Below are 15,362 nucleotides of genomic sequence, written 5' to 3' on the forward strand. Positions count from 1 at the left end.
TGCAGAAAAAGTATGTCCATCCTTAGTATGAAGGTAGTAGGAAATTCCAAATTTGGCCCCAGTCCCAGCTTCTGTGTCTGATGTTGAACCCTTTGGCTGAACTAATTACACCGTTTGGTGTAATTGTCTATATGTTCCTTACATCAGGTAGGAGGAATCTTTTCCTCGTGGGTTGTGGAGCATTATACTGTTGCAAGATCTAGATTTGGTTCAGTTTCAGCTTTAAGACAGAGAACCTCACAAAATCCTCAAGAATGTTCTGGTACAAGTCCATTATGACACTGATGAACCCAGGTTTTTGCAGCTCACCACTTTGAAAGAATCTCTGTTGGCTTGCAGGCTGACTTTGACCACTTCAAAAGGGTTGACCACCAAGGCTTCAGTTAGGCCTGACCCTAGTCCCGCAACGGACAGAGCCTGAGGGGTGAGGAAAGGACAGATGGGGGGGGGGGCAATTAGAGGGAGAGAAAAGGACAGAGTGAATTTTAAAACAGAGAAAGACAGCTAAATGTAATGTATCCGTAATGTGTAGGTAAGGTATAGGGCGTGTCTGTTTACGAGGTTTAAACATACCTTATGGCATGGGGCAGTGTGGATTAACAGGGTGAGTGGTGTAGTGTGTTTAAGACTACTAACACTACAAACAGAGCTTCGCGGTTGATAAACATACAGCTTTACAGAAACACATTTCCCAACCATATCTTTCTCTTGACATAGGACATCTCTCTCTGCATTGCAGCGACAGTTAGTTCCAAGCACGAACAATGCAGATCAGAGGGAGAGAAAGAATACAATGAATGTGAGCGCAAAGGGGAGGCGGATGTCTTGGACGCTGAAGGCGGATGAGAGGGATGTGAACTGGGCGATGGATGAGTATGGAGTAAAGGGATTGTTCTTGAAGTAAATATTGTTTGTATGCAAAGTGTGCGTGTGTGTTCAGGGCAGGCAGCTGAACCGTTTCGGGATGACTGATGAGTAACGGTGGTTATACCAGCGTTGTGGGGAGACTGATGTGACAAGACGTTTGTCCGTCTGGGAGGACTGGTCCCGACTGGCCACGGATACACACATGGGCACACGCAGGCACACACATCCGCGGGTACATTCACACACACACACACACACACACGTGTGGTCCATTCCGGCACAGGCGCGGGTGGACACACACACACACACACACACGCACACAATTTTGGTGTTTACTATCCTTGTGGGAACCCATAAACTATTCCCGTTTAAGATCCTGTTTTCCCTAACTTCAAATGTCTAGCCTTAACCCTGACCCGAGCTCGTAACACTAATCCCAGTTTTTTTACTTTTACCCTACACTTAACCCATGACGACTATAGAGGATGGTCAGTTGGCAATGACGAATGAATTCCTCAGAATAACGAATCCTCCAAAAGGGTTGTGTGGAGGGCTGTCATTATCAAATCAGTTGGAATGTAACAACAACCTTAGTTTGGAACAAAACAGAGGTTTCTCTCAGCCGTCGTGGATGGCGAGATGCTGGTGAGACGCCTTAAAATGGACAGCGCACTGTACTGCTTGCCACCCAACAACTGGCTCATCTCCCCTATCTTGTTAACAGAGTGCTCCATCTGCTCAAGTCATGTAGGCCCCTCTTGGCCATCACTCCATGCGTTGGTGGCAAAAATGACATAAAAACATATTTTTGTTTTGGCTCGGTACTCCAGCACATTGGGTTGAAATTAAATTATGCCGTTACCAAGAGGTTATAGTGCAGATGGCCAACTTTAATTTGAGGGTATTTATGTCCATAAACCGTGGACCAAAATTAATTGGACACGATCTTAAATAATATCTAAGGGTAACTGTCCAAAACTTTCACTGTCACTCTCGTTTTGGACTTCACTGTAATAGGCTCTTGTTACCGACCCTGAACTGCTGGTGTTAATGCTTACAAAGCACCACCTCATTAATCACAAACCTACATTATTTAGAGACACTCCCAAACCAAAGTTATTTTCACCATACACTACCCATCTAATACTAAATCCTGCGTTGCATATTTCCCGAGCAATGCCTGCTAACCTATGTGATATCTATGGCTTTGATAAATCAGCTTGAAAAAAAATTGTGCCCAAAATATGCACACACCTGAATGAGCTGTGGCGCAACCAATTGTCTTTAAAAGTCTCTTAATTAGTTAAATGGAGTTCATCTGTGTGCAATAACAGTGTTTCACATGATTTCAGATCAATCAATTGTAGGATATAAGAATATTTCCTAGGCATTGAGTGTCCCCCAAAGCACAGTATAGCCCCATTATTAAGGAATGGAAAGAAAAATGGCACAACTGTGAACATGTCTTCAAAAACATATTATCCGGACGAGAAGGGAGCTAGTCAGTGAGGCTACCAAGAGAATTATGGCAACTGTGATGGAGTTACATTCTTCCATGGCTGAGCTGGGAGACACTGTGCGTACTGTAAAAACGGCCGGTTGCTTTACAAAAGTGGCCTTCAAGGTAGAGTCACATCAAATCTCAGCTAGACCTTTTCCATTAGGAATGTCGGAGACCCTGAGTTCAAGTGGAAGAACATTCACAAGGTGGAGGAAGCGTCATACTACAGGGATGGTTGTAATCCAGAGGGACTGGAAGACTGGTCGTGTTTGATGGAAGGATGAACACAGCAAAATGGAGATAGATCCTTGAAAAAACCCTGATCCAGGGCACACAGGACTCTGAACCTCAGCCTGGGGTCACGATTCATCTATCAGAACGACAACAACCCAACGCACAAAGCATATAGTCCGAAAATTGCTGTGTCCAGATGTGAAAAGCTTATCCAAACAGAGTGTCATTTGTGTTTTGTATTTGTAATTAATTTATAACACTACATTTGTTTGTGTTGATCAGGAGCAAAAACTAAATTAAAATGTTGGTTTCATGTTATAACACAAAATGTTGAAGAGTCCAAGGGGGTGAATACTTTTGAGAGCCACTGTAAACACAAGGATCTTGCCTGTAAGGGCTATTGCGGCTTGTGCAATCTGGCTTAGGCCAAGGAAATTGTAGAAATACATGCTTTTTCTGACATTATTTTGCTATGTAAACAGGAAAGTTTGCATATTTCTATGTTGTTGTTTCATTGGGGATCTGCACAAAGCCAACGCACTAGCTTGTCTGACCGAGAAAACAACAACATCTGTATACCAACCATACACAGGTAAACCGTTTTCTGTAATTATATTTTCAACCATGCACTTGAAATGTTTTCCATATAGGAACCTTAAAAGTCAGTGTCACATCCTAGCATGGCTCCTTATTGCCCACACCTGTTTTCCCTCATCACGGACCCTATACAAGTGTGTGCTTCCTCAATGTATTCTGTCGGCCATATTAGTTTTACCCATGTTTAACATTGTTTTCTTTTCTCGTCTTGTGATTTAGTTTCAGTTTTGTCATGTTTTAGTTCCTTTATAAAATGTTGTCCGTTCTCCCTGCGCTTGTGTCCTGCCTCACCTTACTTCAATGTTACACACAGCAGTAATCAGTTACTCAGACCTAAAATTATTCATTTTATAGTTGAGGAAGGTCTAATGTTCCCAAAAGGCTTTGAGAAGCTGGACACTGATTACCTGTGTCATGCAGTTTATTTGAACTGTCCCTGGTTGACCCCAGTTTAAGATTTTGTCTTGTGGTTCTGTGCATTCTTCTCAGTCCCTCCATGTTATGAGGAGAAAAATTCATAAATACCCAGACACTCCAGCTTTTCCAAAATCCTCACAGTTTGGATGAATTTAAGAATCCCAATCTACGACAGAGGAAGGTGCAAGAGAGCAGTAAGTGCCAAAGATGGAACCAAATGAAATGGCCAAGAGTATGTCACAAGGGACGGGAGTCATCCGGCCAAGCATTGGCAAGCCGTTTAACTAGACTCAGGTGGTGTGAGATTGAAGCAGGCCATACATTACATGAATATAAAAATCATAACATTTACAGGGGGACTCTAATTTTCTAATTCCTGCATAATCATCTTGAAGTTTTTGACAGTCCTGTGCTCACAAGATTTTGCTGAAACTGTGATCTGTCTGGAGACACCTCCCTGTCTTGTGTCTGGAGACACCTCCCTGTCTTGTGTCTGGAGACACCTCCCTGTCTTGTGTTTGGAGACACCTCCCTGCGTTCTGATAGAAAGGTGTCAGAACACACAGTGCATCACAATTCGTTACGTATGGGGCTGCGTAGCCACAGACCAGTCAGGGTGCCCATGCCGACCCGTGACCACAGCCGAAATCGGCTTCAATGGGCACGTGTGTCACGTCCTGGCTATACCCCTAGCCATCTCTGCACTGGGCTGGGGCCATAGTCAGGACAGAAGGTGGTGCCTATAGCCACCTCTAATCCTTCTTGGTCTCCCCAATTAGAGGCAGGTGTAGATCGTTGCCTCCAATTGGGGATCCTATTTATGTTCTGTGTGTGGCCATTTTGGTTTTGTTTGGATGCCCTACGTCACTGGTTGCTGCTTTTGGTTTGTTTCTGTTTCATTAAAACCATGGATTACCTTCCGTCCTTTTGTCTCTGCGCCTGTGTCTTACCAACACAACCGTGACAACGTGAGCATCAGAACTGGACCACGGAGCTAGGGAAGAAGGTAGCCTGGTCTGATGAATCCGATTTTCTTGTACATCACATCATGTGACTGACATGTATCGTGGCCCGCCTGCTACTCTGCCTTCAGCAGAACAGAGGACAGGTTGCAAGTCACATTGTAGGCACCCCACAAGATCAGGAGAACGTGTGACCAGTAAACTCACTCCACTAGATCAGGAGAACGCTCAGCCTGTAATCTCACCACGCTAGATCAGGAGAACGTGTGACCAGTAAACTCACTCCGCTAGATCAGGAGAACGCTCAACCTGTAATCTCACTCCGCTAGATCAGGAGAACGCTCAACCTGTAATCTCACCACGCTAGATCAGGAGAACGTGTGACCCTTAATCTTACTTCTTTTACATGCCCACTTTATGTAACCTACGCCTGGGTCGGAGGGTGCAGCTTTAGGATTTACCAACAAACACAGATATTTTGGATGCTTAAATTGTGTATAGTCAGTCATTAGAGGGGATAGTACAGTACTCTGAAGGCATGATGGGGTCCATGAAAGAAAAAGCAGATCTATACTTTTTTAGTTCTTAGAGTATCTGCCAACTTGCAGGACAGGTGTTTCATTAAGATGGGACGGAACACAAAGCTCCACTGCTCGCTTTGAAAGTAAGGAGCAAAACATTCTATTGCCCCAATTCTGCGCATAAATGGAAACAGATCTGCACACATAACTTGATCTACAAATACAGATTCAACAATTCTAACACAGATGTGGAGTTACCAATCATTATGTGTTAATGCAAATATTGGTTTACAAATAAATGTCAAGCAGTGTTCCTTGGGGGATAGTGAATTCCATTTGGTCATACATTTTTATTTACGTTTCCACAAAAACAAATATCATAAAACTCACAAAATGTTTATGTAGTGAATTACAATTGTGAATACAGTTTTTTAATGCTTCATTATACGCATTCGTGAGTTTTACGCTGTGAATTTACAGATCACGGTTCACTTTTTTGAATTGTAGGCAGTGAATACAAACATGTAGAAAGTATTCACAAACACCCTGACTACTATGATGTTCTATCACCATACTGGCAGTGTTGCAGGAAGAGACAAAGAGGAGAAAAGTTGGTGCTGTGGTAGTGCAATTAATATATTTAGTTCATAATAGAGGCCTACATATGTTAGACTTATACTTTGTGGGTAAATAAGAAAGGGTAGTAAAACATTTCTGGTCTGGCGTCACTGTCCAATTTATGATCATTTTTGTGATACCCAGTTATTTATGTAACAGATATATATATTTTCTATTTACAGTATGCACCGATCTGCCATAACATTATAACCACTGACTGGTGAAGTGAATAACACTGATAATCTCGTTATCATGGCACCTGTCAGTGGGTGGGATATATTAGGCAGCAAGTGAACATTCTGTCCTCAAAGATGATGTGTTAGAAGCAGGAAAAATGGGCAAGCGTAGGAATCTGAGCGACTTTGACGAAGGCCAAATTGTGATGGCTTGACGACTGGGTCAGTGCATCTCCAAAACTGCAGCCCTTGTGGGGTGTTCCCGGTCTGCAGTGGTCAGTACCTATCAAAACTGGTCCAAGGAAGGAAAAGCGGTGAACCGGAGACAAGGTTATGGGCGACCAAGGCTCATTGATGCACGTGGGGAGCGAAGGCTGACCCGTGTGGTCCGATCCAACAGGCAAGCTACATAGCTCGAATTGCTGAATTGCTGTTACTGATAGAAAGGTGTCAGAACACACAGTGCATCGCAGTTTGTTGCGTATGGAGCTGCGTAGCCGCAGATCAGTCAGGGTGCACATGCTGACTCCTGTCCACTGCCTTAAGCGTCTACCATGGGCACGTGAGCATCAGAACTGGACCACGGAGCAATGCTTTTTTTTTTTTTTACATCACGTGGATGGCTGGGTGTGTGTGCGTCGCTTACCTGGAAAACATGACACCAGGATGCACTATGGGAAGGAGGCAAGCCAGCGGAGGCAGTGTGATTCTTTGGGGAATGTTCTGCTGGGAAACCTTGGGTTCTGCCATTCATGTGGATGTTACCTTGACACGTAACCACCTAGCTAAGCATTGTTGCAGACCACCGGCACCCTTTCAAGACATTGGTATTCCCTGATTAGCATTGGCCTTTTTCAGCAGGATAATGCGCCCTGCCACAAAGCAAAAATGGTTCAGGAATGGTTTGAAGAATATAAAAATGAGTTCATAGTGTTGACTAGGCCTCCAAATTCCTCAGATTTCAATCCAATTGAACATCTGTGGGATGTGCTGGACAAACAGGTCTGATCCATGGAGGCCCCACCTCGCAACTTACAGGGCTTAAAGGATCTGCAGCTAAAGACTTGGTGCCAGATACCACAGCACACCTTCAGAGGTCTAGTGGAGTCCATTCCTCAATGGGTCAAGCCTGTTTTGGCAGCAAAAGGGGGACCTACACAATATAGGCAGGCGGTCATAATGTTATGGCTGATCGGTGTACCCCCAAACATTTGTCATCATACTATCATATCATCTCAGTGAAACTCAACAGTGTGAAAAATTTAAAATGAATAAAACTATTGATCAAACGTAGACATTTAGTGTAATACTGAGGTTGAAACGCTAAACCAGGTCAGCCCAACCCTGTTCCTGGAGACTCTAATTTGGCAACACCTGATTCTGATAATTAGCTGGATGAAGAGCTTAGCCGGGTTAGACACAAATGGGGTTCTTTGCTCTCCATGTAGAGAGACTGCAGCATATTCCAAATACAAACGCCATACCTTGAATCATCTCTACACTTTTAGTTAGCCATCTTGTGAATGAGGTGATGCAACAACACACCTGGCCAAGAAACAAATGATAAGCCAAATGTAAAATTACTTTTTGCTTCCTAAAATGGGAGGACTAAGTATGAAAGGGCAATAAATAACCGCAAATTAAAGCTAACAGTTGTGCCACTGTCCAAATATCACATACTGCAATATATATAATATAACCCAAATAGCCTTCTGCAGGGGGTAATTTTCCCCGTTTAACTATCCTTGCTGGGATTTTTGCAAACACAAATTCACTAAAAGTGAAACTGTAGGGAAACTTCTAGAGGAGGGAGAAAAAAGAGGTTAAACAGGGAAGAGAAGCAGAGGCTGGAGGAGCCCAGTGAGATTGAAGGATGGTGAGGAGCCGGGGAGGGGAAAGAGGTAAATGGGTGTGATTGATGGGACAGGTATACTATTATTCTTGGCTAGCTGTGCAAACATGCTGGGGATGTTACTCAGTGACGTACAGGTACAGGCTAGGACACAGCTAGTCCATCAATCTCAAAGACAGTGCACCTGACACATGCACACAAATGTGCGTGTGCACTAAGGTAGCCCATCCATCATGGAGGAATCAATCTTGGCACATTTGTCTGTTTAAATTTAGACGTGACACTTACCCATTTTATACCAAGCCTTTGCTTTCTCCATGTGAATGGAAACTGAAAGCCATGTGGGCAACAAAACTCACATTTAATTCTGGCAACCATTTTAGGAATGAATTTGCGAAAATTCAGAAGCACTACACTTAGCCATTAGCTAACAAACACACATTGTTAGTCAACAGTAGCTAGCTACAACTGTTCACTAACCTACAATCCAACAAGGCTGTAAACTCGTGTGAACAGTTAACATCAAATAATGTAATAATACATGTTAGTAGCCAGAATGATAATACATGATATTACCAAAGTAATGTTAATGAGTTTCCCAATAAATTCATGACATTTAAATTCATGACATGTTTGCTTCCAAAGACCATTATTAGCAACAAAAGTTAATGATTAACACAAATACTTTGAAGAAGCTGCACTGCTAATTTATAATACATGAATTGATTGGCATTGCAGTCAAGTTGACATGTTATGCTATATTTATCCTTTTAAATCAGGCCTTACTTGGAGGCCAGATGAGGCCAGACAAGATTGCAAGGTGCGGCCTCGCGAGACTATGCTATATTTAGCAAAGCTAGACTAGCTAGTTAACTCTGCATCTGCTGACATGAACAAACTTATGGTTGTAGACATGCTGAATAAAGCAGTCCCCCTTAAATTAATAAATCATTCTGTTTTATATCTAAATGTTTCTCAAGGATGCAACTTTTGATCAACTGACACAGAAGTCTGCAGGCATAGCTTGCAAAAACAGGCAGGTGGCAGCTAGCGTCTTGAAAATGAAAAATTTTTGTTCAAGGAAAAATACAGCAATTTATATTAGAAATGTATAGGCTCAGTGACATCTTCAACACTGTCTGCAATGAGAAGATGTTTAGTCAGGGTAAATCAGTCACGCAGGCAGGCAGTCAGTATATATAACCATAGTCCTGGACTTAAGTGATCGGGCTGTATTTGCTTTGCATAGAGTGCAAAAGCCCAGAACATATTTGAGTGTATATGCGCTCACTGTGTACATGTATCTGATGTGTGTTCAGTGGTTATTGAGAGTGTGTGTAACTCACCAGGCCAGTGGAGAGACCGGTGAAACTCAACAGCTTCTTGTACTGTTCAAAGGTGAAGAACTACAGGTAGAGGAGAGGAGAGAAATTATTTGTCAGCCTAGAGGGAGAACTTAGACATATTTGCCTGTACAGTGCCTTTGGAAATAATTTACACTTGATTAAATATTATTTCTTTGCCATCAAGGTTCACCAAATACCTGATAAAAACAAAACAAAAACATGTTTTTAGAAATGTGTACCAATTTATTGAAAATAAAAAATGTGTTCATGTGTATATGTATTTAGAACTTGACTGGAGTCCACCTGTGGCAAATTCAATTGATTGGACATGATTTAATCATATAAGGTCCCACACTTTACAGTGCAGGTTAGAAAAACCAAGCAATGAAGTTCTAGAAACTCTTCGTAAACATCAGAGATCTTGTGTCAAGGCAAAGATATGGGAAAAGTTATAAAGAAAATAGCTAAAGCATTGAAGTTCCAAGGAGCACAGTGGGTTTCTGTGATACGGAAGAAGTTTGGAACCACCAAGACTCTTCTTTTCAACAAAACTGGCTGCCCATGACCAAGGAACCAAGAACCCAATGCCCACTGTAAAAAGTTTTAGTTTCTCTGCAGAGATGGGGGAATCGGCCAGAAAGGCAACCATATCTGCAGCACTCCAATCAGGCCTTCATGGGAGAGATGCTAGACGGAAACCACTCGTGTGAAAGGCACATGACCTGCTGCCTAAAGGACTTTGAGACCAAAATGTAACTATTCGGTCTGAATGCCAACAACTACGTCTGTCACAGGCAACATACAGCTCATCACCGAGTTAATGCCAAACCTACTGAGAAGCATGTTGGTGGGAGCATGTTGGTGGGAGCATCATGATATAGCGATGCATCTCAAAGGCAGGATCTGGGATGGAAGGATGAATGGAGCAAAATACAGAGGTCGTTGAAGGCAACCTAATCCAGAGCTCACAGCACCTGAGACTAGAGCAAATATACATTTTTCAGCATGACAATGACATGAAGCACACAGCCAAGACAACGCTGGAGTGGCACTGGGATAAATCTCTGAACGTCTTTGAGTGGCCCAGCTAAAGCCTGAACCCAGCTGAACATCTGTGGGGAAACCTGAAGACTGCAGGGCACCGACGGCCTCCTCCAACCTGACAGAGCTTGAGAGGATCTGCAAGAAATACTCATGTACATAAGATATTTCAGGATTTTACTTTCCATATATTTCTAAAAACACGTTTTTGCTTTGTCATTATTGGGTATTGTGAATAAATTGATGGCCAACAAATGTATTTAAATCAATTATAAATTAAGCACAGAACATGTATTCTTACCAATGACTTTATGATGCACACAAACTCAAACAAAATTTGAACAGATATAACTCAAGTGACTGTGCTTTGAACAAGGACACCGAATCAAAGGATTAAGGCAAACAAAATCATGCAGTGGCCATATCATCTGCTGTTTAAATCACTCTAATTTCCCCTCCAGACATTTCTCCTATCGCCCGGCCAACTGCAGCTCTAGCTTAGAAAGCCATTAGACGTTCTCATCGTTACAGTGAGAGTGTTTAAGTTCACACACACCCACACACGCCCTCATCTCATTACAGGGAGCCTTGATGTCAAGCCAGCCACGAAAGGCCTGGGTCCTGTTCATTAAGGCAACCATGTTACAAATATTTTGCATCAGAAAACGATTCCCTCCCTTTTTCATCTGTGCCTTCCGGAAAACACATCCCACGTCGTTTGCCCTGACTGAGACAGAGACTCTGCTGTGTGTGTGTGTGTGTGGGTGTGTGTGTGTGTCCCTTCACCACCATACTTCACTAGGCCTAGAGGCAGACACAACTCATATCAGAGGAGGCTAGTGTAAATCATACTAGGTCAATATTGGTGGGGCTCTAGAGTCAACACCACCAGCAGGAGGACAAACACTCAGTCTCATGTTTATTCACAGAGGAAGGTGACGTTGGCCCTAGATTCTGATCTTGGGTCAGTTTGGCATATTCCCTCAATAGTGGTTACGGTTTGTTTCAGAGAAGAGGAAGCTAATCCCAGATCTTTTCATGGGTGAAAGTTCCCTGTATGCAAACCCTCTGCTTTATACTCCACATATTTATGACTTCATACAGAAGATGTAAAAGACGAGTTAGACCGGACCATTGTAAGAATACAACAACATCTGGCATTCACCAGAAACGCCTCTTGGCTAGTCCAACCCTGCACTTGGGACGTTGTTCATACAGTAGCGCTACAGACCTCTAGCAGGGGCAGGTCCCGCACAACATGGAAGAAAACTTTCTAAACCAGAGTGAAGCTGAGGTAAAACTAAATTCTGTATCCCACTGCAAAATGTTTTTCTCCGACGTGTCGGATCATCACACTGGTGATTTACTCACAGCTACGGTGGGCATGTGTGGCATTGTGTTACGACCAATAGTGCTGACGTTCTGATGAAGCGTGTAGGGGGGACACGTCACCTGACTCAAGACCACGCACGTTTGGACCAACGGAACACCTCCAGTGCCTCACCTTAACCGCTCTCTTAGGGGTCTCGGCCAGAATCGGAGGAAGGATCCCTTTGTAGAAGCCGTATATACTGCAGAGAGAAAAACGCCCATCGTTAGACAAGATGACATAACATGACCCAACAGGACACGCTGGCACAAAATAAACACAGCATCGAGGCTTCACCTTTCCCTGACCTTGACCTGATAATGGTTACTATACATTTCTTAGTCATACTAGTTGATAATGATCCAAGCACTGCTTTTAATCTTGTTGATGTGCTGTACAGCATGTGGGAAACTCTCACGTATGTTCTTCATTTCTGCAAAGAAAGCACAAAGTGTTCTACAAACATTTCAGAAGTGCATGCATTAGCAGTTACTCCACACCTGTCCCAGTGCGGCAAATGCTAATGGGAGAAAATAGCCTGGCATTCCGATGAAAACACTGAATGTATTTAAAAATATTCTAACTAGTTACTGTCCTTGGTTACTGTCTGGCTAACACTGCATACACTGGCAGAAGCACCCCACAGACCTTCCCTTTCATTACAAAATGTTGCTTTAAGGATACTGACTGCCTCAAGCCAACTAAAACAGGTAGAACAGGTCTACATCTTTAAACCTAAGTACAACAGTTTACATGGTCCTTACCCACCTGCATGTATGGGACAGATTTGGATTACTAACTTTTGGTTATGTAGTCAGATATTTAATGGTACAGTATGATGCACCATTCAAAAATGCTGTATGATCTCTGGTGAGAAAGATGTTAAAAACACAAAATAATGTTAAAGAGGGCATGTGACACGGTCTGGGATGTCCTTTTCTCATTAAATGTTTGATCTGCAGTTGTTATATCAATTTTAGGACTGAAATCGACAATATACGTTTTTGATTCTTAAACAATATAACTCCTAACCGGCTCATGTCAGACCCCTGACAGGAACAGCCGTCATTTCACTGTATTGCTGCATCACTGCGAGACGAGGGTTTTAATCCTGCTTGTTAATTAGCCCAGGGTCTCTGCTTGTGGGGGCTCGGGTGCCTGAGAGCTCAATGAGGAAAGAAGGCCGGGGAGGGCGTACTTTCCAGCGTGTAAAGATTCCAGTCCAGTCGAACTGACTGTTCCAAGTCTGTGGGGAGTTACTGTAATGAAGGTGGGCCTTAATCATGCATTAGATATCTCAAAATTAGGGTAAAATACCTGGTAAAAATAAAAACTAATTAGCTTGCTTTATGAGCTTAGTCCAACTGTCGTGCACCACCGTGACCCAAAATATAACCTTGTTTTACTTGAATGTTTATAAACATTGCAAATATAAACAAACACTGTTTAGCCTCAAAACATGATTAAAAGGATCATTTTTCAAGTTATGTCTGGTCAGTCAATTGCTGCTTATATACATTTGAGAGTGGCTACATTTCTTCAGGCCCATCCCTCAACTTTTCACCAAAACAGAGGTGGGTTGCCAAAGTTTGTTATTGTTTCAACTGCGGATTGTCCCTTTAGGGGAACTATTACAGTATTACTGTACTGAAGGGACAACAGAAGACAGCTAAAATGTTCAATGCCAGTTTAGGTTAGCTAAACGTGACCTTAGATCAGTCAGTTTTCTGATAAACAAATAAATGATCTTGTTATCTAACGTGAATCTGACACCAGCCCTGAAGGCCATCCTTACCTGTTGCTTTGCTGGGAGAAAAACTGGTTCATTAAAACAGGCTATAGACTCGCTTTGGAAACAATCATATCTTTGGTTTGCAGTTAAATTAATCTGTTTCCTGGAATGGAAATTAAAGTTCCACCGAAGACAAAGCACTTTGAAAGTCATATTTGCCTGTCCGATTACTTGTTATTGATGATAAACCGCGTGCACATTTGCATTGCTAAACGACACTCACGTTCTTGGAGTAGCTCTATATGTCTTTCCAAATGAGACAGTAGTTGGTGCAGGGTTACAAAATCGGGTTAACTGCCTGGAAATGTCCACATGTTCCATGCATCCATTCATGCAGCTGCTACAACCATAATACTTAAGCCCTAATTATGACTTCCATGGTACTGCGTAATTACTACGCTGTAAACAGTCAAGTGAAGACACTCGTGGTGATGGAAGAGTGATTTTGTAATTTGATGACATGCTTTTCATAATTAAGCCGTGGGTCAGCGAGGGACTTTTTGGGTCAAAGTAGACCGCCCTCTGCTAAGGGACCATTGCGGGCTAATCGCTAGAATCTGAAGCCATAATATTGACACCTGTAGCAAGTCAGCTGATAACATCTTTGTTTGCTGTTTTCAGCGATGTGTTTCCACAATAGACCAGCAGTCCACCAACTACCCTGTCCTCCCTGTTAGCATGTATACATGTGTTCTATATCAATATACCCTACACCTTTAGTCTCACTATACTTTTTGGGAACCAAAATGTATTCCTGTTCAAAATCCTATATCCTCTAACCCTCATCTCTTATTTTTAACATATACATTACAGTTGGGGCATGTCATGCTTTTCTTTAAGTCTAGTTCCAACCTAGAACCTAACCCCAAGACTAAAATAGCTTCTTCAAATGTTCCCTCTGTCAGGTTCCATGTCCATCTATCCGTCTGCCTGCATGTCTGCCTGCATGTCTGCCTGCATGTCTGCCTGCATGTCTGCCTGCATGTCTGCCTGCATGTCTGCCTGCATGTCTGCCTGCATGTCTGCCTGCATGTCTGCCTGCATGTCTGCCTGCATGTCTGCCTGCATGTCTGCCTGCATGTCTGTCTAAGTTAGCAAAACAGTTGGTTGCTTGGTAGGGTGGTTTGAAAACATACAAAGCAGAAAGATGCTTTATAACTAAATATTTTAAAGGGCTGTTATTCATTATTAGTCCTGATCATTATGATATGACTAAATGACATTAACAGGCGGGTAAACATACGGCATAGTTCTAATGATTTACACTCGCCCTCTGTATTAAAATGTTACCAATTCTTTCCCATAGACAGAAGGACGGAAATCCCTATTCTGTCCTGTTTGTCCATGCAAATGTCAAGCCACAGATTTCCCGGGTGTGGTCAGTCAACATAGCCATCAAGTGAGAAAAAAGGACAGACATTTGTTACAGACAAACTCAAAGGCCATGTGACCAAGGTTCATTTGAATCCTGAATTTGATTTTAAATGTAAAGTACACACTAAGTCCCTTTTTAGGCTTTCCTAAACAAATACCCACCCTCAGCTTGTGAGGATACCGTGGGCCCAGCTGGCCAGGTTGTGTGTGTGTGTGGGTGTGTGTGTGTGTGGGTGTGCGTGCGCACGCGTGGGTGGGACTGCCAGCACACAGTCTGTAATTTGTCTGTTTCCCATAAAACGTTAACCTTTAAGTTTCGTTAAATTGCGTAATGGGACAATACATTGACAGACGTGGTTAACAAGATAAGACTGCTTCTCCACGGAACTGAAATGTGTTAGTGTGATAAATCTTGACAAGACTGTTTCTGGTCTAGATATGCAAGAGTAATGTGTTGAGTAATGTTTCACCTGCTGTACAATGGGAAACGTGAAGGGTCACCTGCAGGCCACTATTCCCCTCCTTAAGATCCAGTACACAACCTCCATGCTTCATCTGCAAATATTGCTGTTTCCCTAGTGAATGTTTTGACCTTGACAGTGCCAAGGGAAAGCCAGCTGAGCTCAGACAGGACAAGGTCAGGTTTCATCACAAGGCGGTAGCCAGTACATTACTCTAGAAGTCATCAAAAGCTA

The 15,362-nt window shown here is 42.8% G+C and overlaps 1 protein-coding gene across 4 annotated transcripts in view; it reads right to left on the bottom strand.

Annotated features, from left to right (window-relative positions):
* Positions 1–15,362, bottom strand: part of slc25a21 (solute carrier family 25 member 21) — a 115,346-nt gene that overhangs the window by 5,432 nt on the left and 94,552 nt on the right. For all 4 annotated transcript variants that reach the window (XM_010898614.3, XM_010898615.3, XM_013137331.4 and 1 more), the window contains 3 exons: positions 11,637–11,703; positions 9,092–9,151; positions 310–417 (listed from right to left, as the gene is read on the bottom strand). In XM_010898614.3, the coding sequence (XP_010896916.2) occupies positions 310–417; positions 9,092–9,151; positions 11,637–11,703 (235 nt within the window). The remainder of the gene's footprint in view (positions 1–309; positions 418–9,091; positions 9,152–11,636; positions 11,704–15,362) is intronic.

Source organism: Esox lucius, chromosome 15 (assembly GCF_011004845.1).
Source record: "Esox lucius isolate fEsoLuc1 chromosome 15, fEsoLuc1.pri, whole genome shotgun sequence".
In the NCBI taxonomy this organism is placed as follows: Eukaryota; Metazoa; Chordata; class Actinopteri; order Esociformes; family Esocidae; genus Esox; species Esox lucius.